The sequence below is a fragment of the Gobius niger genome (assembly GCF_951799975.1).
Source record: "Gobius niger genome assembly, chromosome: 13".
Classification (NCBI taxonomy): Eukaryota; Metazoa; Chordata; class Actinopteri; order Gobiiformes; family Gobiidae; genus Gobius; species Gobius niger.
The window spans coordinates 18,239,123-18,266,201 of NC_136864.1; the positions used below are offsets into that span (position 1 = coordinate 18,239,123).

The 27,079-nt window shown below is 41.2% G+C and overlaps 7 protein-coding genes across 7 annotated transcripts; 4 read left to right on the forward strand and 3 right to left on the reverse strand.

Annotated features, from left to right (window-relative positions):
- Positions 1-210: 210 nt before the first annotated feature.
- Positions 211-2,620, forward strand: tsen15 (TSEN15 tRNA splicing endonuclease subunit). The gene is made up of 5 exons (XM_079568707.1): positions 211-385; positions 452-533; positions 612-747; positions 1,378-1,560; positions 2,500-2,620. Exons 1-4 carry the CDS (start codon positions 338-340, stop codon positions 1,550-1,552), a joined length of 441 nt encoding a protein of 146 aa, XP_079424833.1. The 5' UTR covers positions 211-337; the 3' UTR covers positions 1,553-1,560; positions 2,500-2,620.
- LOC306972188 (uncharacterized protein C1orf21 homolog) lies at positions 1,848-5,181 on the reverse strand. Its single transcript, XM_079568708.1, has 6 exons — positions 5,050-5,181; positions 3,862-3,996; positions 3,112-3,194; positions 2,912-2,982; positions 2,759-2,822; positions 1,848-2,645 (listed from the first exon to the last, which is right to left on the reverse strand). Exons 2-6 carry the CDS (start codon positions 3,950-3,952, stop codon positions 2,607-2,609), a joined length of 348 nt encoding a protein of 115 aa, XP_079424834.1. The 5' UTR covers positions 3,953-3,996; positions 5,050-5,181; the 3' UTR covers positions 1,848-2,606.
- A 246-nt stretch (positions 5,182-5,427) lies between these two features.
- sec22ba (SEC22 homolog B, vesicle trafficking protein a) lies at positions 5,428-6,761 on the forward strand. Its single transcript, XM_079568965.1, has 5 exons — positions 5,428-5,611; positions 5,926-6,035; positions 6,117-6,277; positions 6,351-6,497; positions 6,568-6,761. The coding sequence occupies exons 1-5, from the start codon at positions 5,537-5,539 to the stop codon at positions 6,720-6,722; spliced, it is 648 nt and encodes a 215-aa protein (XP_079425091.1). The 5' UTR covers positions 5,428-5,536; the 3' UTR covers positions 6,723-6,761.
- A 51-nt stretch (positions 6,762-6,812) lies between these two features.
- imp3 (IMP U3 small nucleolar ribonucleoprotein 3) lies at positions 6,813-8,691 on the reverse strand. Its single transcript, XM_079568966.1, has 7 exons — positions 8,483-8,691; positions 8,213-8,320; positions 8,069-8,143; positions 7,902-7,981; positions 7,761-7,812; positions 7,617-7,689; positions 6,813-7,535 (listed from the first exon to the last, which is right to left on the reverse strand). Exons 1-7 carry the CDS (start codon positions 8,617-8,619, stop codon positions 7,509-7,511), a joined length of 552 nt encoding a protein of 183 aa, XP_079425092.1. The 5' UTR covers positions 8,620-8,691; the 3' UTR covers positions 6,813-7,508.
- A 505-nt stretch (positions 8,692-9,196) lies between these two features.
- On the forward strand, positions 9,197-18,746 carry slc35a3b (solute carrier family 35 member A3b). Its single transcript, XM_079568978.1, has 8 exons — positions 9,197-9,323; positions 13,653-13,902; positions 14,594-14,748; positions 15,730-15,852; positions 15,919-16,093; positions 18,174-18,292; positions 18,360-18,493; positions 18,580-18,746. Exons 2-8 carry the CDS (start codon positions 13,698-13,700, stop codon positions 18,671-18,673), a joined length of 1,005 nt encoding a protein of 334 aa, XP_079425104.1. The 5' UTR covers positions 9,197-9,323; positions 13,653-13,697; the 3' UTR covers positions 18,674-18,746.
- Positions 18,747-19,814: 1,068 nt separating this feature from the next.
- On the reverse strand, positions 19,815-23,586 carry fam78ba (family with sequence similarity 78 member Ba). Its single transcript, XM_079570268.1, has 3 exons — positions 22,464-23,586; positions 21,762-22,041; positions 19,815-21,318 (listed from the first exon to the last, which is right to left on the reverse strand). Exons 1-3 carry the CDS (start codon positions 22,793-22,795, stop codon positions 21,049-21,051), a joined length of 882 nt encoding a protein of 293 aa, XP_079426394.1. The 5' UTR covers positions 22,796-23,586; the 3' UTR covers positions 19,815-21,048.
- A 79-nt stretch (positions 23,587-23,665) lies between these two features.
- Positions 23,666-26,704, forward strand: cmpk (cytidylate kinase). Its single transcript, XM_079570269.1, has 6 exons — positions 23,666-23,927; positions 24,776-24,922; positions 24,998-25,150; positions 25,589-25,665; positions 25,836-25,932; positions 26,361-26,704. The coding sequence occupies exons 1-6, from the start codon at positions 23,784-23,786 to the stop codon at positions 26,400-26,402; spliced, it is 660 nt and encodes a 219-aa protein (XP_079426395.1). The 5' UTR covers positions 23,666-23,783; the 3' UTR covers positions 26,403-26,704.
- Positions 26,705-27,079: the final 375 nt, after the last annotated feature.

Consider the following 27,079-nt stretch of genomic DNA (forward strand, 5'->3'; position numbering starts at 1 on the left):
TGGTTTGAATATGTTTATTATTATTATTATTAATAATAATAATATTTATCAACAATAATAATAATTATTATAATGCTCAAAATAATAATACAAATAATAAAAATAATATTAATAATAAAATAATAATAATAAAAAAATAATAATAAAAACCCCAGTGTTCCAGGAACATATATCATAAATTATGTTCAACCCGGACGGCGTTTACTGTGACACCCCGGCAAACATCAAAACCTGTAAACTTCAACATGTCGCTACAATGTTATTTATTCAGACAGGCGGCTGGTAATATGTATTGATGTAGTTTTGTACCAAGAAAGTTCAGGTTGTTTGTACAAAAATGACGGCTCCGGCTCCAGTCGATAATTGGATCCTTCTGCACCCCGTGGTGAGTTTACGCGGTGTTTCTCGTCAGGGCGTTCATAATGATAACCAACATTGCTGATAATTGTAGTATCGTCACATGGAAAGCCTTGGAGTGGAGGACAGCGCTCAGATACACGCTGCCTTCCTGGTTTACATGGATCTGACCGAGGGTGAGCAAACAATCAAACTCACACAGATGCCACTACCACGTGTGAAGAACTGCTTTTTATCCATATTATCCTTTCCAGTGCGTCATTGGAGAAAAGTGTCCTGTGTCAAGAGCTCAGATCTGCAGGCGGTTTTGCTGGAGGCGAGAGAGAAAGAAGAGGGGCCTATTCACTCTGTACTTCCTCTGTCTGCCCATCAGACCATCAGCCACAGAAGGTGAGGGATGACAAGTACTGTATGTATTGTTTGTATGCGTTTATTTTGGACTTACGCAAATGTAGTAAAATACAGAAAGGATACGCAGTCATTTTATTTAATTATACCGAAATGTCTCAGTGAAATAACTCTGTCTTTACTTGATTAGTTACACAAGAGTCTCTGCTGGAGTTTAAGTAGTTCTCTTGTTTTTTTTACTTAAAAGTAGCCCACAGAGTGAAAATGTACTAATTATTGAATTGCCATAACACATTAAAAATACAGATCTCTGCACATCTGGCAAGTCAAGCAGGGCGAGGTCTGGCTAGTACCTGGGTGGGAGATTGTTGCTCGGGTGACTGCTGTGTGTGTGGTTGGAGGTGGTCAGAGGGGCTGATGGCGTAGATTTGCAGCCATGATTCTACCCAGGGCAACAATGGCCTGGGAAGAGTCGAACTAATTGTAATAATTCTGTTGTGCTTTTTGCGTAACGCTGTTGGATACTGGATTATGGTTATCTGCTATTGGGTATAAACTGAAATGAAAGCAGAGGATTTAAGTATTTTTGTCCCTGTCAGTGAAAAAAATTCAATGACCAATCTCACAACAATCATGAAGCAAAGCTGATATTTTTTTCATCCTCACGTCTAGTATACGCAGCGTTCTGGACAGAGGCTTTCCCATGCTGCTGTGCGCTGTGGCGTCAGACTCCACTCTTGTGTACCAAAGGATCACCAATGGACTGGTGACACCCGAGCCCCCCGTGGGCCCCTTCCAGGACTTGGGACAGCGGCAGCACAGAAAGAGACGGCACCAGCCCCAATGAATAACAAGGTGCAGCGCTGGACTCGAACTAGAGACCTGGTTTTGTGAGCAGGGTGAAAATGTTTGCATATCTTTGGTAAAATGACAAAAATCGTGACAAGACCTCAACTATTATGATGGTTGCGAAAGATAAAATATATATTTATTTGTGGATGCGTAACCATGGAGACGTTTCTATCAGCAGTGATCCTGGAGCGTCATAGAGGCCACCGAGAAAGCAAGGTTGTCATACAGGCACTGGGTCACTAAAAGGTCAAATACTAATATTTTTCCCCACATAAAAAGTACTAACCAAAGGCAATTCTCTTCAATAAACAATAACAATGTGCCTTTTTGCATCTCACTTCCTGTAGCTCGCAGACAACTCCAGTGTCTGCATACGTTGGTGAATGTGTGAGTGGCTCCTTGCTGTAAAGCTCTTTGAGTGCCTAGTGTAGGTGGAAAAGTTGAGAACATTTAGTCCAGCTAAAGGGTTGAAGTCAGGAATATGACACAAATGTGGTAAATTATATCAGCACAGAATTCAAAATGCACTCTTCACAATTTGTTAATTAAATTTAAAAAAGGCTTTAATTATTGCAATGCAAAATGCATAACACATGAACAGACTGTGACTGAAGTGTGTACAATGGAGTTAGTTTTGTGTGATGCTTGTACATGTGCGAATGTGAGTTGTGATAATACTACAGCCCTGAGTCTTTTGAGATCAAACTCAAATTTGTAACAGAAATAGAAAAACACAGTGCTAGGAAAACAGGCTTAACCAAAAACACAAACAAAATGTATACTGTTGAAAATAAATCTTCAGAGGCAAATTGGTAGTTTCTCCGGTGTGTCTTAATACTAGATATCTCTGTTTACATCTTGGAAGTTTTCAGTCCATGCCGAAATGTTTGTTTTCCCCAATAATGGCTTCATGAGTAAACCTGTCTTTTCTTTGAATCGCAGTGGATTGAGAAGTTTCTGGGCTGGTCAACATAGAGTCGTTGAGGCGTACGCATGAGCTGGACGGTCACAACAAAACATTACAGTTCCTCATGGCTGAAGACACAGTGCTACGTCAAATCCTCCTCTTCTGAGCAGTAGTCGCGTCCCTAAAATATCAGTTGTGAGGTGTACAGACAAATGGGTCACAATAACATAAGCTACATGTAACTAAAGCTTCATACTGGACAATATCATGCATTATTATGAAGGTGATCTTTACCTTTGCTATTTTTTCATCCAACATCTTAAAGAATTCCTGCTGGCTCTCAGACGAGTGAATGCTCCTGTGGAGACACCATTGCAGACAAATATAGAACCAATAACACAAATGTGAACATAATCTATCACATTTTATATATTATGTTAAACTCACAAGATCTTTCCATCGCCATTTGATTCGGTTTGTTCCAGCGGCTCAGCTGCGCCCAGCAGAGCATTGTTTTCCTGTATGTCACAAATGTCAGTGTCACTTGTGCCGAACAATACATCATTCCTTATTTTACTATAAAAGAAATCAATGAGTACATTCTTTTTTCTACAGCAGTGTAAAGAAAGAACTAAACTTTGACGCACCGTACAGTCTTGAGTGTCACCTTCTCCTCCCTCTTCTCCACTGAAGTACTTCACTTGTTCCACTCCTTTCATTTTGTACTCATCTGTGACAAAGCAGCAGAAATATTACAGAAACGTGTCGGCAGATATTCTCCCAGCTCACATCACGATTATGATAATACCAGGGCAGTGCCTCCGGACCCAGGAGCGGCCGTCCACAAACATGTATTGATTTAATATTTTTCAGTTTTTTAAATTAACCTATTTATTTAAATATGAGACTGTGCTTCTTATTGAACAGACACATACTGAACATTTAAGCATTGAAATCCGTTTATGCATCTTCAGATATTGTCACTGTCATTTAAAACGTCTTTGTGGTGAAGCAAATAAAGTCGGTGAGCGTACTACTACTACTCAGTTGTGCGGTTTTTTGATTCAGCACACTGGTTTAGATTTGTGAACGTGCTACGACATACATGTAAGCGTGCCACATTGGACTGTAGTTGTCAGGTACACCTGGAGACAGTGTGGGTGAACTGTTTTAGTATGCAGTGGCCACAAAATATATTTAAATACATAGTTCAAAATACTGAAACCTAATCTTTATAGTTGCAAAGTTTATTTTCTTGCTGTATTTATCTACGTGTACCAGAAAATATGAATTATTAACAATGGTAATTTTCCTGTCACATCTTACATCACAATATTTTTTAGAATATAGTCATAAACTGCTTTGTTCTGAGCCAAAACAAAAGAGCTGTGACTGACCAGAGAGGAGGTCCCCGTTGCTTTGGGTTTTGCTGTTCTCCTCCTCTCCGTTGGGTACTGCAGACACCTGTTTGGCCGACGTACAGCCCATCTCCTAATGAGTCTCCTCAGCCCCGAGCCTCACACATTCTGTACCTGAACAAGACGGAAAAGTGGTCAAAGCACAACAATGGAGTGATTGTATCTCTGGTCATACGGCCTTTGTTTAAGATAAACTTCATATTTTAGTGGAGATCTGACTAAATAGTGAATTGTATGTTTTCCTATATTGTCTAATGAAGTGGTTCTTTTCACAAGCACCACCTTTATCCCCATCCAAGTACCTGATCAAGAGATCAGTATATGCCGGGTCAAAAGGGGTCAAGAATGTAGATAAATAAGGTCTAAATTGGACGAAACGTAAATTTGAATGCTTTACTGAAGCATTAATTATAATTATAAATAATAACAATAAAAAAAAAAATCACAGATGTTCGAGTATCACCTGATAAGGTCATTGTGCCCCTAGTGGCGCACGTACCACTGTTTGAGATGCAAAGGTGTAGTGAGTGCATAATCCAGCTGCACCTTGCGGCCTATGTGTTTTAAACAATTATGGTCTGCCTTGGAATAAAACAAATCGGTTTGTGACAAAAGGACATAAAACAGAGGACTTCATTTGGTACATGCTGCGTTGAAGGGAAACCAATCAGATCAGTGCCAGCTGCTTCACAACAATGAGGCCTTTCAATCTGTCGGTGCCGCTGTGCCAAGCACAGCTCTCGGCATGAGTCTTTAAGTAAAATAATACTAAACGCTCAAAAATTATAATGCCTCGAGTGCCCCAGCAAAATGGCTCCATGATGTGTGTCCATGTGCTGTGGTCCACAGCCCTGAATGAGCTCTGCATCCTGGAGGAGAGGGGTGATTGATCCGGGACAACAGTGTCTGCCGGTCGGATGCTTGGGACAAACCATTGAATCGAATCACACAGATCACTTTCTGGTAGAATCTGAGTGCAATCCTAGGAACATCGTGAAAAATCACCCGATTTTAACAGTTATTACCAATAGTATGCTATTATAGTTTGGTGGGGAAAAACACAACTAAATCAAACACTTAAGAAAAATAAAGGGTGTTTTGCCTAAAGCAAAACACGCCTAACATTAAACGGCAGGACATCACGGAGCGGTGAATCAAATAATCTACCTTTGAGGTTCGTCCATGGCCCAGGCGCATTGTATTGGTCTTGACCAGAGATGCTCGGATGGAGCCGATAAGCTGCAGCTCTCTCTGTTCAGCCGTGATGCCGACCGTCTGTCTGCAGCTGCAGTTTTCTGCTGCACCGACAGGGGGCGCACAGAGCACAGCCCTAATCATAGCCATCATAAATAACCCGGCGAGGAAGTCGCGGCGGATATCAGACCATTTCACAGAAATAACGTTTACGGGAGCGATGATTCCAATGAAATTTTTTGGGGGTTATTTTTTACATTGTTTATTACCTTGTGGGAAGAAAAAATAAATATATATATATAGCCTAGTTTGTTTGTCCTACACGGAAGACTTGAGGTGGTGCACTCCAGGACTTCCGCTCTTCACACTTGTTTTAACTTTAGTCCAAAGATTCCTGGCAGTAATTTATTACTCACAGACCAAAACCGATAGTAGTTTTGAGTCAGACAGTGTAGTTGCGATGATTTTATTGACGATGCTGGCCCGAGTGGCAGACGGTTTGCCGCTGGCCGCGTCAATTCAGGAAGACGAACAGGTACATGTCAAAGTCTGATCAAAGCAAACAGACGACACTCATCTACTTTGTCTTAAGAAAAAAATAACAATAACAATCATTGTGGCCCTAATTCTTAAGTCGTATCAAAACTTGATTGCCGAGTCATATTTTATATAGTTTCAATAAATGTACAGGCCATAACGTGTTAAAGGGACTATACTAACTCTGCTTACCTAAATGTAGTTATTTCAACATTCAGATCATTTTAATAATCGGAGCAGTTTTTGGTGCTGGTTGTTAAGCTTGCCTTCCAACATGTATTTGTCCCACATATAATTGATTAACCTGTTCAGTTTGAAAGGGATCTCCAGCAGTACCAGAGTCAAGCAAAGCAGCTTTTCCGCAGACTGAACGCTCAGAGCCCTGACCGGTGCACACTGGAGGCTGGAAACTTAAACTTTCAGTAAGAATAAACACTGAACCTCACCAAAGTATCTGCATTAACACAATATTACTTGTAATTTACTTTTGTGCCATATTTCAGTTATTTAATACAAGAGGGAGTGTGTTATTTGTGCCTGTGTGAGGCGTCCTTTCCAAAAAAGATGGCTTTTGCATATCTGGATGATCTATACAGCGAGTTCTTTGATCAATATGGAAGGAAAGTGCAAACAGTGACCAGACCCTACTCTTTTATTGAGTTTGGTAAGATAAAAGTCTACTTTTCTCTTAAATGCTTTTTTCCAGTGCCTCAACTGTTTGCTTCAATTTATTCCAGACAATTACATCCAAAAAACAAAGAAGACGTATGTCGACAGCAGGGCAAGGAGAAACATGGGAAGCATCAACACAGAGTTGCAGGACGTCCAGAGGATAATGGTAGCAAATATCGAGGAAGTTCTGCAACGCGGGGAAGCCCTTTCTGGTAAGTTGAATTTGGTCACCATTTCCGGAATCTTACACAAACGCTGATCCACGAATTCACTCAATTTCAGCTCTAGATACAAAAGCCAGCAACTTGTCTTCATTAGCAAAAAAGTACCACAGTGATGCAAAATACCTCAACACTCGCTCCACATATGCCAAGTTGGCCGCCGCCGCTGTGGTTCTTTTGACGCTCATCATCTACGTGCGCTTTTGGTGGCTCTGATATGGACTTTGATCGAACTGGTTTTTTTTACAATTGTCGTTTAATCACTTGTGGTTTACCTGGTTTCATGTTCACTTTAAAGCCAAGCAACATGTCCGGTTTAGGTCTCTTTGTGTGAAGCTGGGAAATTGTTTACTTTCTATAGGTGTTTTTTTTAATATATAGAAAGGGTGGAGCACTGGGAGTACCAGAAATGTTAATGCAGGGTCTTAGTAAAAGTCTTAACTGTGACAAAGGATTTGAGATGTTTACAGGAGATATATTTATCAAATAAAACTTTCTAACAAGTTATGCAGTTCTTGTCTCTGTCATACAAAGAAAACACTACATATCACATTCTGTTCACAAAAGGCCAAATCCAGAGCAAACATCCTCAGTCCATGTAGTCCTTGTGCCTCTGCTAAGTCCATTAAATCCTAAGACCGGAGTCAAAGGTACACATCTACACATCTATATGAGGGACAGACGTATGATGTGGGGAAAGCAAAAAGAAAGGACCTTGCTGGATCAGGTGTGTGGTTTTGATCATTCTTAAGATCCACCCTCAAGGCTGCAAAATTGATGCAACTCAGTCCATTGAGGCAGAAGCCGCTGCGCTCAGGCTCAGTAACGGCGCCAGGGTATAAATCGATGGTGGCGTAGTGGATGGGCTGGAAAATCCATGTAAAAGTATGACTTATCCAGTGTGCCTCGCTCCTAATGGCATTAAAGTTTTGTTTTACGGTGTGTTGAATAGACGTCCTTGTCCACAAAAGATGAATGCACTTCGTCTCAGAGTTGGCAAAATTACGCCACAAGGTCAAAGTCATCCCTCTGTAAAACGTATTAAAAAAAATGTTAAAAAAATGTAGCACAATTTACTGTATGCTTCAAATGTAAAATATTTCTGAATACCTCATCGTTATAGTTCATGACATGCTGCTTGATCTTAGAGGAATCCACCCAAGTCACGAAATCTTCCATGTTTCTGCCAATTGACAAACAGATTATTGCACACATTGTACACTTACTGTTTTTACTACATTTGAATTATTTTACCTTGTAACAAGAAAAGCTGGGTCAGTAATAATCTCTGGACCAACACGCACATCTGAAACTGAATTAAGGAAATTCCTTTTGAATATGACCTTGGCGTTACATGTTTACTACAGTGCAGGTAATGCATTCTGTGAAGGATACGTCCTTGTTCAATGAAGGTGATGGCGGTTTTGAGGTTTTGAGCCATGCGCAGACTGAGCATTATACTTGGCAACCGCCTCCTAAAAACAGCAAAAAAAAAAGATGATTAAATCAGTTCATGTTATGTTTTTAATTAGACTGTAAAAAAAAACAAAAAAATAACCGACCTGCAAAATGAGGAGGCTGTGACTTTCTCAGTGAGGGCCAGATTCTGCTTGGTGGGAATTAAACCAATATTGTACCTAAAACAAATGAACAGCGTGAAGTAAATCTATGGGGTTATCAAGTGTGAATCAATCTGATGGACTCACAGTCTCTCCAGCAGCCTGTGTGTGCTCTGAGCTCTGAAACCGTCCTTTTCGTCCAGGTCCCGGATTCTCTGAGCCAAGTCTCTGACGTTACGACTCAGCTTGTTGTACCTAAAGAAAGAAGAGCAAGGACTTAATTTCTTTTTTTTTTCTTCCTCAAATTGTAACAAACACAACCTGGCACGTGTATTTTCGTCACTCCTATATCAAGGCCGCTGCCAATACCACATATTTTATTCAATGTAAGGAATAAGTAGGTGAATCAAGTCTTACTTCATGTAGTCCTCTCGCTTCTCAATGCGGTATCTTCGTAGCACTTTGACTTCGTGAAGATTGTTGTCCACCTCCCAGTTTATAAAGTCGACTTTCTTCAGTAGCTTTTGCTCGTGAAATTTCAGTTTACGAACCATGGTCACGATTTTGCAAAAGATAGTTTTGACTGAACGTGCGTCTCTTTTGATGGAAGTAGAAACCGGAAGTTATCAACGTAAAACCGGAAGCACGTGGACTATTTCTTCTTTTTTTTCCTCCCGAGAGCATGAAACGATCTTCGAAAAGCAGCGCCCCCTACAGATCATAACGATGTCTTACCAATCTGAAGAATGAACCCAAAGATCAATAATAAAGATGGATCAATTGAACCATTGAACCAATTTCAAACTGTTCAATATTGTTGGTGAAATGTTGTTGGAACAAATCGCAATCTGTGACACGGATTGACATTATGTTCACACGGTTGATTAAGATTGTTCAAGCCAATGGACTACTTCAGCGTCTTTCGGAACAAACACAAAAAAGGGTAATGGTTATTGTTTTGGCTATTTCCTGAGATAAAAAAAAAGCCAGTATAACACTATAACATCTTGGTGGTTTAGTGTATCTTACCTGCTATCCTCCAGTAGGTGTCGCGTCACCACCATCGCCACACATCTGGCGCGCACATAGTTCTGAGTGTAGCTGTCACTGCGAGTCTACTCTCTGTGGAGCTGCTACAGAGTGATAGTTTGGAGCCAACTTTAGCGGTACTTGTTTGCGAGCGCATGTGGGGAGACACTGCACGGGGAGTCCTTCTGCATTGGCTTGTCCACGTGTTGCCTTCTTTCTCGTTGTCGCCGTAAGTTTGGATTTTGACTTAGATCATTTCTGATTCTGTGCTCGTGTTTGTAAGTGCGCTGCCAGTTCCATAAGGCTATTTGAATCACATACTGTGCACTAATGGGTTTTAGGGCTGGACGATATGGGAGTGGGAAAAATACTCATATTAATCGATTTCAATTGTATTTTTGCACATTAAAAATAAATAGCCATATGTGGCTTATTCATCTATGGACATATTTTTATTGGAGGATCAGCCCCATGAACTGAATCAACTTGTTTTCAAGGGGGTCCTCAAATCAATGTCCTTCATGGACCATTGACAAACCTCACACAGCTCAAACTAAAACAAATGCCTTTCTTCAATTTCATTTTACACATAAAAATCTTCCACTGTCCAAAACTAGGTGATGTTTCTGTCAAAGATGTGGCTGTAAATCTGACCATTATAAAGTTCCACGATGATTATTGAGATTAACCAAAATTCTCACTTGGCACGCCTCTAAAGCAATGTCCTTGTGGTAATATTGAGTCAGATATTTGCTTTTGTCAACTGCAATAGATAATGGCGTGTTGGACCTTTTGATTCCAATGGAACTAATCAAATTCACATCTTCTCAGAAGTAACAAGAGGTTATGTGTGTCTTATATTTTTACGTTTCTGGTCTGTTTGAAGTATAAAAGCCCCCTCTTCATTTTCTCTGCAGTTGAGAAGCCAAAACTAAGGCTTCCTCAATGTATGTTCAGTTTCTGTAAATTCAATGTATGGCTTTGGTTAGTCTTCCATAAAATTGCAGAAAAAAATATTTGGCGAAAGTTAGCGAGCCAATAACTGTCTGTGACTAAGTGTTCTGAATCAATAGGCGCCTATAGTCCATAATCAAGTCCCTTTCAGTATGCCTCTTGAGTGGAAATGTTTGCACTTTGATACTTATTGTTGGTTTCAAGGATAAGTCGGGCACAGTTGTCACATCAAAGCAACGTGAAGGAACAATCCATTAAAATCATGATTTTAATGTAACTCCTGTCCAATGCTTGGGTTAAAACAAAAAAAGGATTTAACTTGTCAATCTCACGAGAGCAATGTTTATACGAGACGTCATTTGGAACATCCAACTCCAACCCTAATCACTGTGTTTATTATTAGAAGATAAAAGTCCTCAAAATAAGAATGTTCAGGGTGTTCACAAAGTTTTGACATTGTTTAAGTTGTTTGTATTTTATTAATTTGCCTGATACTAAAATTGTGTCATTAGTTCTTTTGGAGATGATGGAATCTCAATGGTATATTAAAAGGTTGGTGGACGGGATGGGTGAGTGCATCGAAGGGTCCAAAATTGCCCAGCAAGTGCTCTTTGAGGATCAGAGGTTTGATATTCATTGATAACAAGGTGTTTCATTATGTAAATACATAACTGTAGTTCTGTTAAATGCTTTGAAGCCTTAACCCAGCTGTGAGATTTGCTTGGCACATATGTGAAAGTCACCTCAGACCCACCTGTCTCTTCTTTCTTAGGAGGCTCAAACCTTAAGGCTTTGTTATTTGTTTTTACCTATCTCTGGGCTAATTATCTGTCAAAGCCACAAGCTCAAGGTCTAAGGAGTTTTTTTCTCGAGGTAACATTTTACACTGACTTCTGCATTTTATAATATAAAAACTAGAAATACTGCTCAAACCATCTGTATCTGCAACAGTGCCCAGTTAGTTCTCTGAACAACCAGCAGCAGTGTGCTTGTACCTGCTCAGAGGGAGTTGTAGGTTTTCCCTCAGCCAAATACAAGGCGGGGATTGTGCTGCTCTGCCCTCTGCTGTGCATAAGAACTCCACTGTTTGCTTGTCCTGTTACAGCTCTGACCTTTACTTCTTCCAAACGTTCATGTCCTCCCAAAGCGGCGCAACAAAAGTGTATGCCTTATATTAAAAGTCCTATTACAGATTAGAAACCTAGTGTTGTGTTTCATGTTTGCATTATAAGCTCCCGGTCGTCCAGGAGTTTTCCATGATAGAAAAGAAGCATTCAAGAGAGAAATTCTTCTAATGAAAATTATCCAGGTCAGATGACAGGTTTTAAAAGCTATAGGGGGAAGAACAGGTAAAAGGAACTGAGCAAACACAACACTTTGACTCTCCCTCTGCTCACACAGGCCAGGTAGAAGCAGAAGAAAGAAAGCCATGATTAGTTTCACGGCAAGAAATGATATGCAGTGAAAGTGATTTGAACGCTGAAATGATCAGAAAAAAAGCACCAACAAATCTGCTTCTTCAGAGATCAAAATGCTTGATGACGGGCAAGCGTTTCGAGCTCCTAAGAAGGAAGCCGATTAAATACAGGATTTCTCAAACATGCATAAATTAAAGAAATGTGCAATACAGGAACCACGGCATGGCAAGTCCAAGACAAATTTCCCCTTAACCTAAGCCAACCTCTCCATGACTTTAATTGCGAGTGACATATGGCGCTGGTTTGTGAACTTTGAACCCCCCATCATCTTTATCTCGTAAAAAGACAATACATGTCGCTTGCGTCTTGTAAAGTGAGAGCCACTTGCTGTGTGGATTCCATGATATGTTGTACACTGAAAAAGAGAACGATGAAATCACAATGCCTGTGTGTCTTTTGGAGTCTGGAGCAGTGGTATAGTAATTATTTTATTAACTGTACATATTGTTTGGATAGATTTTAGATTTTAGGGCTGCTTTAGGATTTTGCACCAACAATAGTTTTTGTGATTTTGTGCAGCCCAAGAACACAGTGTAAAGTAAATGGCCTCTATTTTGTTGAACTGACTTGTTTCAGCTTTTATTGTTTGAGTTTCCTGCTAAAATGCTAAGTGATCTATCTAAATTAAATCGAAAACGCAATGATAACAAGGACAATATAAATGATTAACCTTTTTTTTTTAATCTGCCGCTAATTCTACTGCAGTAACAGCACCTGTTTGTAGTTTGGAGGAGTTTTTTGCTGTAAAAGGTACTGGAGTAGAAAGCATTATGTTTTAGTTTGAGCTGAGAGGTGTATTTCAAGGGTCTACTGTGGTTATGTCCATGAACCTGAAAATGTCTTTTACACCCTTTTATTTTAAGCCCTGACTGTTTACACATACTTGCAGTAACAAAAGGGCCAAAGTTTACACTTACAGGTGTGCACTCCTTACTATTGTCAGTAGATGTACAATACCCGTTTGGAAACACTTTTTATGTTTTGGCATTTCTTTATTTTCAGCACTATTTACATTGTGTGATTCTCATTGAAGACATTAAACTATGAATGAACACATGGGAAATTGCCACTATTTATTGTGGGCATTTTCTCAGTGAGCTTCAAAATAACAGTCTGGGATGTGTGGTGTGGCTTTAAACATAAACCATACGTGTTCATTCTTAAATTAATACCTTCAGTGAAAATGTACAATGGTCTGAAATTAAAGAAAAGAAATAAATAAAAAAAAGTGTTTCCATACTTTAGGCGGGTACTGTATGCTTGACCTTGTAGCAGGTCGTCGTCTTGAAAAATGTGCCTCCGGGTCCTTAATTTGTGCACGTAGCTTAATGACTAACCTTTTCCTGCTTTCTCATGTCCTGTGTGTGTCACCTGAGTTCTAGCTGGCCTCAGCGTGTTTGTAATTTACATTTTCTTGTTGTACCAGGCCATACTGGAATATCACTCAGGACACGTGGGTATGTGCACTCAGAGTAACAGTATCGCTACTATAGGCAGAATAGAATAGAATAATATAGAATAGGCAAGAAGAATGTGGAAAAATAGGAAATATTCAGAGAAAACGATAAGAAGACACTTAAAGACTTTTACTCAAGTACTTCAAAATATGATTGTAAGTATTATGATGTCATGAGATTACTCAGATACATGTACTTCCATGTAAACTATGTTTGCCCACCTCTGGATGTCAGTGTCGGTGTAACTCGTGTTGTTGAGCGCCATCTTTAAACACCTCCCTCAGACTGACGGTTCTCAAAGCACCTCTAATGACACACCTGTCTCAAAACACAGCTGTGCAATGGAACACTTTAGACTTGTCATAAACTTGCTTTCAGATGCTTTTCTTTTAGTCGGCTAACTATACCAAAGATAAAATACAGATATGACATAATAAATTTAATCATCTTCTATTCTGCCCCAACTATAGGCCTTTGGAGTGGGATGCCTCCCTGAAAGTTATGGCACTGGGGCACACTGGGGTGCAAAATGTCCCCTAACAGTATTATAAACAGTAAACAATATGCCACATCATTCACACGTAAAACTGTTTTTCAGATATAAGCCTCACATTGTGCAGGTACGTAATTAAGCAATGGACACTGATTCCATTATTTCTACTTCCATAGGTTTCCTCCCCTCCGCCTTCTCTGGCTGTCCCTGAAGCCCTTGTTATGGTGCTGTCGTCTCCTCAATCTCAAAGGCTGAAATACTTGTCTCTGGGCATCCTCGTGCTGCAGACCACCTCCCTGGTCCTCACCATGCGGTACTCTCGGACCCTGAAAGAGGACGGTCCCCGATACCTGCCATCAGCTGCTGTGGTGTCAGCTGAACTGCTCAAAATCACTGCATGCACAATCATCGTGCTTGTGCAGAACAGTAAGTTTGCCCTTTGTATGTGTGGGAGGGAAGTGTTTGAATGGAAGGTTTGCGGCATGAGCTCTCACTGGTTTATGGTTTATTTACAGTGCAGTAAAATCATAAAATATGTCGGCGGTCATTTTGTGTATATTGCCTGTTAGTTTTAGTTGTAGGACTGAGGAGCCCATTACAGAGCTTAATTCAAATTCTGATTAGACAACATGTTTCAGAATCAAAACAAAAACTGCTTCCATAAACATCATGTAAAATTCAATTAAATCTTATTTACAAGTGTTACTAAACACAGGCTTTAGACTAGACTTTCGCGTTGACAAGATGCTCGTTCTGCGTCTCGCCTGGATGATCGGCGAGAGCAGATGGGCGGAGGATATAATCTTAAGTCCAGCCGACCACTCCACAGGCAGAGAACTTCCTAAGATCATGCAGTGTCTTGTGATATCGCGTTCCTTTCAAGTTTGTCCTGAATAAAAGTAATTTACCCCCCTGCTCTATTTCTTTCACTCCAGCAACATCATTCATCATCAGAGAAAACTCTCCCATTTGTTCAAGTTTATGAGATAAAATATGTCTTTGTTGTATTTGTTCAGATATAAAGCATTGCACTGAGTAGAGAGGAGTGTAGTAGTCAGAACAATGTACTCCCTATGTCTGTTGTACTTTCTCACTGGGTGGCCCTCTCTCTTTGCAGACTGGAGCGTGCGGGCCATGAACCAGCAGCTGAAGGAGGAGATAGTGAGCAAATCGTCAGAGACCCTGAAATTGGCAGTACCTGCTGGGATCTACACGCTGCAGAACAACCTCCTCTATGTGGCCTTGTCTAACCTCGACGCAGCAACCTATCAGGTTGCTCTCAAATATGCTGCTTGCACTTTCCTCTGTTATGAGATTTATCGCTGAGCTGTCTGACTGTAGGCTCATCAGATTCATCCATTTTTACTGTCCATCTGTGTACAGGTCTGTTTAAACTTACAGCAAGGTAAATGTATTTTAGTAGTTCAGTGGGAATGGAAAAGTCAAATGATGATGAGAATGCTGTCCACAATCCAGTGTTTTTTAACACAGTTACTGCAATTGGCTCCATGGCATCTACAGCCTCAAATGGAACATTAAAGTACTGAAGTATTTACTGTCTGCTTCAAAAACAAGAGGCTATAAACACAGCTGTACACATATAGACCATTTTTTCTATTGATCATAATCATTTTAACAATGAATATTGGCTCGGGGGCTAAATTTGATCAGTATGTTCACCGTTTTAATTCTGAGGACTTCTGCCTTCTTGTGGGCATTGATTTGCACAATACATTTTACATGTTCGTTTTAGCGCCTTAGCTTCATTCTCTGAACTTGGGCTTAGGGCTGGCACAAAGTTAGAAGCCAAGATGACTCTTGACACATTTAAAGGAACAGGCCTCCGTTTTTACATACTGAGATATGTTCTTTATTTACGTGCGCTCACATAAATAGACCAAAAACGTTGTTAGCTTTAGCCTCTCCCAGCATGTTCCTATAGCTCCAAAGGGGTGAAGTTAGACAAAATTAAACAGGTCGATTTTCTAAGCCGATTATTATATTATGTTATATTGTAAGGTGTAATAATACCTTAGGGGCACTTTGACGTCTGTGCAGTAAAGTCAAGGTGCATATAAGAACATATCTCAGTATGTAAAAACAGTGGCCTATTCCTTTAAAGACTGTGACTTGAGTTTCCCATTTATATGACATGTAGAAAGCCTTAGAGGAGCAACTTGAACTTGGGCGGGAGACCTTCTTCAGCTCCAGAGCGACTGGGCATAGTCTCTTACCCTACTGTGTCTCAAACAGGTCACATACCAGTTGAAGATCCTCACCACGGCGCTCTTCTCAGTCTCAATGTTGGGAAAGAAGTTGGGATTCTACCAGTGGCTCTCACTGCTCGTCCTGATGGCTGGAGTTACTTTAGTACAGGTACAGGTGTGGCCATGTGTTCAGCAGTAGTGGAGTCACCGTTGACCCTCTGTGTGACCTTCACAGTGGCCCACGGAATCGATGGGGGAGTCGGAGCAGAAGGTGCTCTCTGCCAGTTCACGGTTTGTGGGGGTGATGGCCGTGCTTATGGCCTGCGTGTCTAGTGGCTTCGCTGGCGTTTACTTCGAGAAGATCCTCAAAGAGACCAAGCAGAGTGTCTGGGTCAGAAACATACAACTGGGTGAGTGCACGATGAGGAGCTACTTTAGGGACTTTCTGATTCAGGCCATTTTCCAGTGAGTACTCGACTCTACTATCTATTTCAGTCAAAAATTTCTTGGCTGGATTTCGGTATGATTGACGATGGCCGGAGAGACCAGTGTTCAGTTGCTTTTGTGTCTTTAGGGTTACCGTCTCGAAGAAAGATCCGCAATGTACTGTGCTCTGAGTACCTAACAAGGTGCAAATATAAAAGTTTTGCTAACCATAGGGAGCTTCCTCATGGCCACATCATGGCCTACCAGATATAGATGTGACATTAGAGGGGACATTTATTATTTGAAAACATATCCCGATGTTTTGGGTGGTACTTCGGGGTGTTGCTGTTGGAACTGGGTTAAATAGGACGTTTGGTGTTTCCCTGTGAGGTGCCAGTTTCTGTGCCCACGCCATGTTTGTTTGTGATTCATCGTTTGTGTTTTTAGGTAGTCCGTCCTGTGCTCATCTGTGCTCGGGAGTTCAATCTGAAGGGCGGACTAACTAGTTTATCTATATATTTCTTTTATATTTTTGCCTGCCTTACACATGTTTGTGGTACATTCGTATAAATCATAAACTACCTCTGGTCAGTGCAGTAAAATGGGCTGTAGTCTCGCCTATTACTGCTAACGTAAACTTTAGTTCTGATTCTGCTCGTTCATAAATCGGCACTTGTACATTTGGCGTTGTCGGCAGGATGTAGGTATAGAAGGGAAGTGACCCGAGACAAACGAACATATAAAAAAATGTATATAGATAAGTTAGTCCGCCCTTACAAACTGAATGCGGAACGAACTAACCAAAAACAAAACACTACAATGACATCAGGTGACAAACTTTTTTTTTTAAACCGCTAAAATGGCTGTACAGGCCAACAGCACAGGTTTGCACGGCCAAAACCCTTGTGTGCGTAGGGTCTTATCATTAAAGATGATTAAAACCTGTACACTGCCTTTCACTGCACTTTAAACACATTAAACCTTCTGCAAACACTCAGCAAACAATGAACAGCAAACGCCCTGGCCTCTCACAGAAACTGGCACCTGACGAAAGTAGAAAATAGATTGGTTACGAACATTTCTTACTCCTTAGTAGAAAAATCCCACAAAACCCTTCATATTTCACAACTGTTTACAAAATGACCGGGGCAATGAACAAATGAAGTTGTACATGTTAAAGCCTGACCCACCTCCGGTTTCACTGAGGAAACACTAAACGGCTGAAAACAATGTAACTAAACCTCTTTATCTGCAGATGCAATCCTTGTGCCCTGTTCCTTTTTATCACAGCAAGTTTTGTTTCAACACTTAGCCGAAGATTGTAGCTGTTTACCCCGCATAAGTAACAGGTTAGGAGCATTCATTGTCTTTGCATTGGATCTTTAGAGTCTGCATGTATTTACAGCATGTTATTGACTACACAGCACACACATCAATAACTTACTGTATTTCAATTTTGATCACTGATTTTTGCTCAAAACCAGTTGGGCAACTTTTACGAGCCAAAGCCCTACTCAGAATGAAAACAAAATTACAAGTCACGGTCCTCCTGCTCCCTCACTACCCTGTCATTATTGTTCATTTTCTGAATTGAGGTCATCTTGTTTTACGACACCGGACAAGAGCTCTGCAGGGGTGAAAGGTCATAAGGTCACAGTGGGACGCCTTAATTCTCCCGCAGTCTTTGTCATTAAGAACGGGAGAGAGTGGTGCAGTGAAAGCTGGGACTCTGGGACAACAGGGGTGTGGGAACAGAGAGTGGGGTGTGTGTGTGTATGGCACGTTCTTCCCTACTCAGGACAGTAAAGGTCAGGACAGGTTTTTGTGTGACTTACGGCGTCCTCGACTGGTCATGTGTTTTGTCTGCTAATTATACACACTTTATTTAGGACTGCCCTTGACTCGTTTTATTAAAAGAGCTTGAGTTGATTCATGTCTAAACTTTATTGACTATGCTCACAGAGATGGCTATATTTACAGATCTATATAAACCATGGATTAAGTCCTGCATATATTACATACAGTTGATTAGTTCCTCAATTGTATTCTCCCCATTGTCTGCAGGTTTGTTCAGCTTTGTTCTGGGCTTCATAGGCATGCTTGTCTATGATGGAGAGAGTGTCAGACAATCTGGGATGTTTCAAGGGTACAGCGCCATCACCTGCGTGGTTGTGGTATTACAGGTGAGAACAACACAACCGTCCTCTAATGATGAATGCTTCAACTCAGTCAGTGCTGTTCTATGTGCAGGCTCTCGGGGGCTTAGTTGTAGCAGTGGTCATCAAATATGCCGACAACATCCTCAAAGGATTTGCGACTTCTCTGTCCATCATTTTGTCCACACTCATTTCATATTTTCTACTAGTGGACTTCAATCCAACGAGGTAATTAATATGTTTTCCTTTTTTTTTTTTACCATTATTGAACCAGATTGTGTAACTTATGAAATAATTTCTCTTCTGTCTTCCAGCGTATTCTTCAGTGGTGCAGTGCTGGTCATTGCTGCAACTTTTCTGTACAATTATGAGGTCAACGCATCCTCTTCAACTGCGGTAAAAGTATGACAAAACACTTCAAGGAGGTGTTCAAGGACTCTACAGTTTTCCAGTTGTATCTGGAGCAGGACAGTTGTTTTTCTGTTGAAAGCAAGATCCATTTGGGCGGTAAAATGTTTTTTTTTTACAAAGAAAAGAAATGAATACTGTTTACAATTGATTGTCAAAATGTGGGAAATGCTGCTCCCTCAGTATTTGAACTTAATACTGTGTTGTTATACTGTCTGTCCAGGGGGCTTAGTGTTGCCCTGGTCCAGACCTGTCGCCTCGCAAGAAGCATGAACAATGTCAAACGTGCACATGTCGGGGCTACAAACTGCAACTACAGACTACCTTTTTTAAGTCGCTGTAATGAAAAGCAGAACCATGTTTCTGTTCTGTTCGACTCACTATGCAAAGTTATTTTTGAGTGTCCAACAAAGGGATATTATTATTATTTGTAGATACCTTGAACTTGAATAATGTACTGAAAATATTTGTTCCTGAATCCAAAATGTTTAAGGTGAAACATTTTTTGTGAAGGGTGAAGTGTGTCATAATGTTGTTTATTTGTAAAATGTGTAATATATAAAACAATTCAGATGCTGTTTTGTTTGAGGGGCACAACTTAAATACAGTAACTGGTTCTACATATCATCATGCAGAGATTAACCTATTGTTGGAATGTATGCTTAGTTGATAAAATGGGTGAATATTATTATTATTTTTTTTCTTATTTATATTGCATTACGGGTTTGCATTTGCCTTATTTACATATTTTATGTTAGTTTACTTTCTCCCAACCCCTGCTTTTGCCTTTGAAATGGGATGATACATACTCTGACTGTTTTTGACCTTGTTGCTCACAGTGTGAGTGTTTGTATCAAAACGTTCTGCTTTTTAAATGCAAAAGAGAAAATGAATAAATTAGAGGCACCTTTTATACTCAAACCATGAGCCATAATCTTTCATGTGGCATCAAAGAGACTATTACAGAGTGCGCACACACACAGGCACACCCTCAATATTTTGTTTTTTTCCCCCTCTTACAGTCGCTGCACATTTGAGGAAACCAAATCGGTCTCTATAGCAACAGATGGTTGGATGAGCCGCAGTGACACGAGCTGACACCCTGAATTCACAAACCGTTGCTCATTATTTTACACCGTAGTAGAAGCAGTTGTCTTTATTCAACAATTAATCCCACAAAATGAACACAAAATGATGTCAAATCTGATCTGGCTTCTCGTATGACAACACAATTTGCATAGTTGTGGATGTGAGAGGAGGTGGGAGTTGTGGGCCAAGGGTGTAGTGATGGGACAGACAGATGGTAAAGGTGCAGCATGGACCTGTCGAGAGGCGCAGATGGGACGTGAGTCACTGAAGGGCCACTGGGCATAAACAGCACCAAGACCCAGCACCAACATTCACATTATATATTACTGGATATTATGCATTTTTGGACCTTTATTTATTGCAATGTATGTTTGTAGTTTTCAGAATTCTGCTGTGATACGGGCATTTAAAATGTTTTCACAGGGGTCATAAGCTAATTCCCCTGAACCTTTACTGATTGCCGCCAGTCTTTTTCTACCACAGTATCTAATACACATTACTTCAAAGGGAGTTCCTAAACACCCATTAAATCCCTCTGCGATTCACTGATAAAGTGTTTAACACTAGATGGATAGTCAGCCCTGTTCCAGCTGCAATCACTGTCTGTTTCGCCCTCATCCCCATTTAAATATGTTGTATGGCACTTTTCCAACTCACTTACACTGCACTTATCGAAAGCATAGCTGACTACATTTATTCACTTGCCAAACGGGACGTGAGTTTCCAACATGTTGCTCAGTTATTTTGGTGTATTAGCAAAACTCCTGTGAAACTATAGCATTTTTTATGTCATGTGGATGTTCTTAATACAATCAAATGGAAGCATGAGCTAAATGTTGTACCTAAATTCTGTATAATACTGTTTTCTCTGTTGTATAAGTGAACATCTGTTTAAACTCTGGTACTGAGAAGGCCTTGGTTGGCTCTGATGAGGTTTTCCATCCTGCAATCAAAATGTCTCCAGGTAAAAATACAAAACAAATGCTATTCTGATGCTCATTAAGAGCAGTCTCTGCTCATTCATGCAATGAGATCTACACTGGGATGCAGTTCTGTTTTGGGGCAATACCCCAGCAGTGCAATGAAAAAACAATGTATTTCTAAAAGGCAAAAGAGCTCTTTAAAGCAGTCCACCCTCAGCGAGTGTTCTTTGACCTGAGTCAGTTTTGTAAAACGCACTCTGTTAAATGTTCCTTGTCTCTTCTGAAGCTCTGTTTAAACCTTAAATTCTGTTAAACTGTCTCTTCACAGTTTCTTCTTATTCTTCATTTCTGATAAAACAATCATTATTTCATGTGTGTTACACCTTCATTGATTTTGGGTGGTATAACAACAAGTGGAGCCCCCCTGCGCGGCCTCCACATCAGTACTTGAGCATCATTGGCATTAGGTCTGCCCAGTGCGTTTGGTGGAATGGGCTCCTGATAGTTCAGTATGTGTGGCTGTTCCTGACAGGGACGTCCCACCAAAGAGGCTCGAGAGCCCAGAGGCATTTCTGGGTCCACCGCGATGTCCACACGCATCCGCCACCGCACCGTCTGCAGGACGATCCGCTCCTGTAGAGGTCACATCATACAAGAACACTCAGATCTACTGTATTTATTCTCTGAGTTTGGTGGTGTGTGTGTAATATACAGTTCAATCAGTTGGCTGCAAGAGGTTTGGTGATTGTTCTTTATCCATGTTTTCACCCTGTCATATAGACATGTGCGGTGTGTTTAGTGCTTAACAAAATCTGATGCTCACATGCTGCTGGGAAACATTTCTGCTTCGACTTTATGGGTTTTCCTTGAAATCAAGACGAAGAGATCATTTGTACTTTACTTTAAACTTCAAGTCGAGAGCTGAGCCAGTGTACAATGAGAATTAGAGGAGCAACCATTTCATTCATTGATTGTCATCAGTAATTTACATTGTGAATATCTTCCTTAGGTTGAAAACATCTTTAAGTAACTTTATTGTAGCCAACTGTTTGAATTTAAGATGTAAATTACCATACCTTTGTGACGGTGTTCATAGCCACAAGCCAGGTGATGAAGCTTTGATCACGGGTGATGTGGGTGAGCATGGGGGTGTTACTGTTGCTGATCGGGACGGCCCATGTGACACTGGGGTAGAAGTTGTCGTTCATGCTCACGGTGAGGCGGGACGGTTTGGAGGTGGGTCCGGTCAGAGTGACGGTCTCTGTGGTGTTTCCGTACCAGGGGTAACTGACACCATCCGAATCACTGATGGCTTTGACCCGTCCCTCACGTAGTTCGGGCAGCTCCCAACTCGACCTGCACACACAGACACACAGAGAGAGGGATGAAACCGTCAGATGCATGAGAGGACATGTGGTCGTTACTTCTGTAGGCAGGGAAACAACATTTGGCCACTTGAGAAGAAAAGAAAATGATACTATTCAATTATATTAGTTTCTGTTGAATTACTTTTTCTTGTTTTGTTGTTGTTTTTTTACAGAAATGACCAGTAGCTGCAGCATTAAACAACCACATGTCAATGTGTGTGTGGAATTTAGCCTAATTTATCATAAGATTGTTTGTCAACCCCAAAAACAAAACACCAAATCATTACAGGCTAAAGGTTTACTTATTGGGAAAGTGTGACCCCTAAAACAGCCTACAAGATTTAAATACACCTATTATTCCCACACTGTGCACGCCTTTACTATATCTGTCACTTACATAAAGTCACTTACATGCCTATGTCCCCATATGTGTTGTAGAACTCCATCTGTGTGCACGCCTGGATCCAGCCGACTACCCATGTTTCATTGCGGGGCACCGGTGGCATCACTACTCCAGCAGAAGCCCTGAAGTAAGGCGTCTTGTAGCGCAGCACGATGGGGGAGTTCTCCTCTATGACTGTCGGACACTGGTCGATGGAGGCTGACACTTCATACACCACGATGTTTTCCCGTCTGATGCGGGGCTTGCAGGCGATGCTCTGGAGGCAGCCCATTGCGCAGGCGAGCAAAACGAGCAATACCACAGAAGAAGGCAGCAAAATATTCCTGCACAGTATGGACATTAGTCCCCCAGTTTCACCGGTGTCTCGAGTCGACACGGTTTAATTCATCATTATTGAGGAAGGGAGAGGGCATAAGTATGAACCACACAAACATCTAGCATGGTATTTGGGTGATGATTTCTGAGGGGAAGAGGTATCACAGCTCTCGCAGCCTCCTCCCCCCGGTCTTCCCGCTTGGTGCCGCACTGCCCTTGGCGCTCGTCCCCACAAACTAAAATTCGGCCTGGCCTCAGCCGCTGGTGGTCCAACCCGCGTCCTGATCCGCTTCTGGTTCCAGACTCGTCCACACCTTGCCCCTTGAACCTGCTGATGTGCTCCCGGCTCCGCGCCGCTGTCATGTCAGGCGGCGACAGGGCAGGCAGGTGCGACAGAGGAGGGGGTCAGATTGCCTTTTGTTTGTTCGCCTTGTCCCGAATTTCACATCAAAAGAAGGACAGTAGTTTCATCCTGACTTCGCCCAAACCTACATGTAGACAAAACGCTTGAAGTGAGTCTCAGTGAACAGGGTTGCGGCTGGATCTTTAATGCGTCCCGGACACTGTGTTTCCATCCTTAGAAATGCATGAATGGTGCATCGTGAATGGAGGCACCCAGGCAGCAAAAAGGACCAGAATAAAGCCATAAATGTACCCACAGCTAGTTTCGACCACTTGTCCCCGTTGTTGCCTGCTTTCCGCAATTTAATCTCAGTACCGGAGCATCTTCTCGCCGCGGGTAGAGCCTTATTGACGAAGGTGCTGATGCTGAAGAAGCAAGGGCGGGGCGTCACCCGAGCTCCGCACAGGAAAAAAATAACAAGCGCAAGTGGGCGTGGCTACGTCCCTGCGTCATAGTGACCCGGAGCTTTCATTGGTCCTTAGCATCAATAGCGGAAGCACTGCTGTTTGAGTGGTCGCCGAGGCTGACACGCATTCATCCAGCAGCTCGTCCCTTTTTTTTTTTGCCCTCTGTCCCACTTGTGCTTGTCTAAAGGTGTTGGGGCCAGTTTATGTTCGTCCGGTTTGTTGGATTTGTGTCTGAGAGAGTGCCTCGTTGGCTCTACCGGGTGTCGCTGATGATGAAGCCGCAGGTGGTGTTTGTGTTAGGCGGGCCTGGCGCCGGTAAAGGGACTCAATGCTCCAAAATAATAGAGGTATGAAGACAATTAAAACTCCAGATTGGTAGTTAAACACAGTCTCGATCGTTGTAGTGGCGTTTTGTTTTTAGTAGGCTGTAGGCTTTTTCCTTGGTTTTCCTTCCAACGCTGTGATTTTTACTTCCGGTTGTCCTCTAAATATACCCGAATTAGCCACGTAGCCACTTAGCATCAGGATACTGCTGTCCGTGTGTGAGATTTAGGCTTGAGATATTAGGTAATGATTCGATGGGGGGGAAAAGTTGGTACAGGACGTCAATTTAGCTACAATTTCAGTACAGTACAATACAGGGCACACCGAAAGCACCATTGGACGTGACTGCATACTCTATCATCGGTTCCATTGTTGAGGCACTTGTCTTTCTTGTTGAACTGCTAGGACAAACTAATTTTTCTTCCAAAGACGATGTTCGTCATGGTCATGGTCATGGTCATGGTCCTGTTTTTGTAAAGTCAACACAATCCTCCACGTTACACACCCACTCGGCCGTGAAGTTACACTACTCCAGCCAAGACAAATATTCACCATGGGACTTATTATGACTCATTATTTCTGTATGAGTAACGTCTTTTTTTGTACCATGTCTTTTTTTTAAATAATTTACTGGAGAAAAACACAATGCTGGGTGACGCCAAGCATTACTTGGAACAACAAATCACCAAATAATTGTGATTCTTATGCTTCATGTTGATGTTATTATGCTATGTTTATTCCCCACAAAGTTGTGCCTAAACAGATATTTATCGCTATTAAATTGTAATAACCGTTTTGACTATGCTATAGTGTATGTTGATCATGAAATTGTAAATATAAAACTCTTGTACTTCCCCTGTGTTACTCACAGAACTACAACTACACCCACCTGTCGGCAGGAGACTTGCTGAGGGCAGAGAGAGCCAGGGAGGGCTCAGAGTGTGGGCAGCTTATTGCAAACTACATCAAGGAGGGAAAGATTGTCCCTGTGGAGATTACCATCAACCTTTTAAAGCAGGTATGTCTAGTGCCAGTTACACATGAATATTATTGGAAGCACTTCTGATTAGATCATTTAACATTCTGTGTTCAGGCAATGGAAGAAACAATGAAGAAAGATGAGAAAAAGTTCAGATTTCTTATAGATGGATTTCCTCGTAATGAGGACAACCTTCAAGGATGGAATTCAGTGATGGACGGAAAAGCAGATGTCAAATTTGTGCTTTTCTTTGATTGCACCAATGAGGTCAGCACCACTGAGCACCCTCTGAAGCCACCACCTGATAGTGAAGCATTTACAGAACTGTTATTTATATATAGGCACTACTGTTTTGTTTGTTTTTTGCTTTACTTTTTGCTTTACTTTTTGCTTTACTTGCTTTACCCTGAACTACCTGCCCTCCCTCTCACCCCTCTTCCCCCTCCCCAGGCTCCACAATCAAGGATGAGAGAAACATAATTTCAAACCAGTCACATGGTTTGACTGACAAATGAATCTTGAATCTTGAATGCAAGATAAAGGGAACATTTACATTTATTTTTGTTCAATTTAGCCATTATTTTATGTAAAAGTTTCCATTGGAATTCAAGTCAAGGGAGTTCATTATAAAATGAAGTAATTCGTCTGAAACAGGCAATAACATTGATAAACATACAAGACATTCTAATTGTATGGTATCCATAGGTCTGCATTGACCGGTGTCTCGAACGGGGGAAGAGCAGTGGACGCACAGATGACAACAGAGAGAGTTTGCAGAAAAGGTATAGTGCTGGGACAGATGAAGACTTCACTCACTTGTCACGTACTTTGACTAGACCTGACCTATTTTACAGCAGACACCTGTGTGTGCGTTGTTGACCTAATTCGTCTTCCCTGCATGTCCCCTGTGTCATCTGACCCCAATAATGAGTTTCTTTTTCTTCTGATGCAGAATCCAAACCTACCTACAGTCTACACGGCCAATAATTGATCTGTATCAAACTAAAGGCAAGGTGCGCACTGTGGACGCCTCTCGGGCTGTAGATGAAGTAAGTCCTGGCCTATATTTATGGTGCATAAGCAGAGGACGTTTCAAAGTGAAAGAGACATTCATGGGCTTTCAGAGTGGGGGCTCTCCGGTCTAATGAATATCCCTATTCAGTGCAACCAATGGCTACGCTGAGTATTTAGCATAAATTTAGGACTGAAATATGTGCCTATCTTTGACCGTATCTGTTCTAAATTGTGCAATTGTGCTTATTTAAGTATTAGTCGCAGTCACTTTCACATTAAAAAAAAGCAGGCCACCGTTTTTCCCATATTGAGATATGTTCTTACCTGAGCTTAGACGAGTTGATGAGTACCTGTCTGGTCTTTACGCTCAGTCACTCAAAAAGACTGGAATCAGTTTCAAAGGTTCAACCATGTCAGTCATTGCATTTTTAAAATTTTAAAATCTATGCTCTCGTTTTTGCAGGTGTTTACCGATGTGAAAGCCATCTTGGACAAGGAGGGTTGACTTGACCAATGGTCTACGCATTTACCTTTTAATTGTATTTTATCTTTAGCTATGCTTCTTTGAATTTCTGTCAATTTTACTTTTTTGTGTGTCTTTTTTTGTAATTTTTGCACTGTCTGTATACGTGTACATTATGTATTGGTATATGTGATTAGAAATACCATAGTGACTTGTTACATGAATAACACAATAAGTTTTAGGGTTTTTCTATGAAACAATGCAGCACTTATACTGTACGTCAGTTAATATCTTGTGTAGCCAGAACACTGATTCATCAAGATGCTTTCAATCTGCACTCTTTATCCGGTGATGAATAAACAGTATGAAATTAAAACCTGACAGTGTTTTTTTTTGCACAAGGTGTTAAATATTTCTTTAGAAATTCATATACCTCTCACCCCTTGACCTGAAGTGTACAGGAGAAACTCCCAACACAATCAACTGCCATTTTCTTGTCTTTAATACAATGAACCGGCAGAGGGCGCCAGTCACCTTTGTAAATGAAATGTCAGAGTCCATTTCCCATGTGAAATATGTCTGTGGCTCTATAATCTTTACACAAAGTACGGGCTTTTAGTTTTTAACCTTTCAGGTACTACTGGACCAAGATCAAGGTGGACTAAACTGTATCAAAAACTGGTCTAAATGGCACTAAGTTATGTCTAAAATGGACAGGA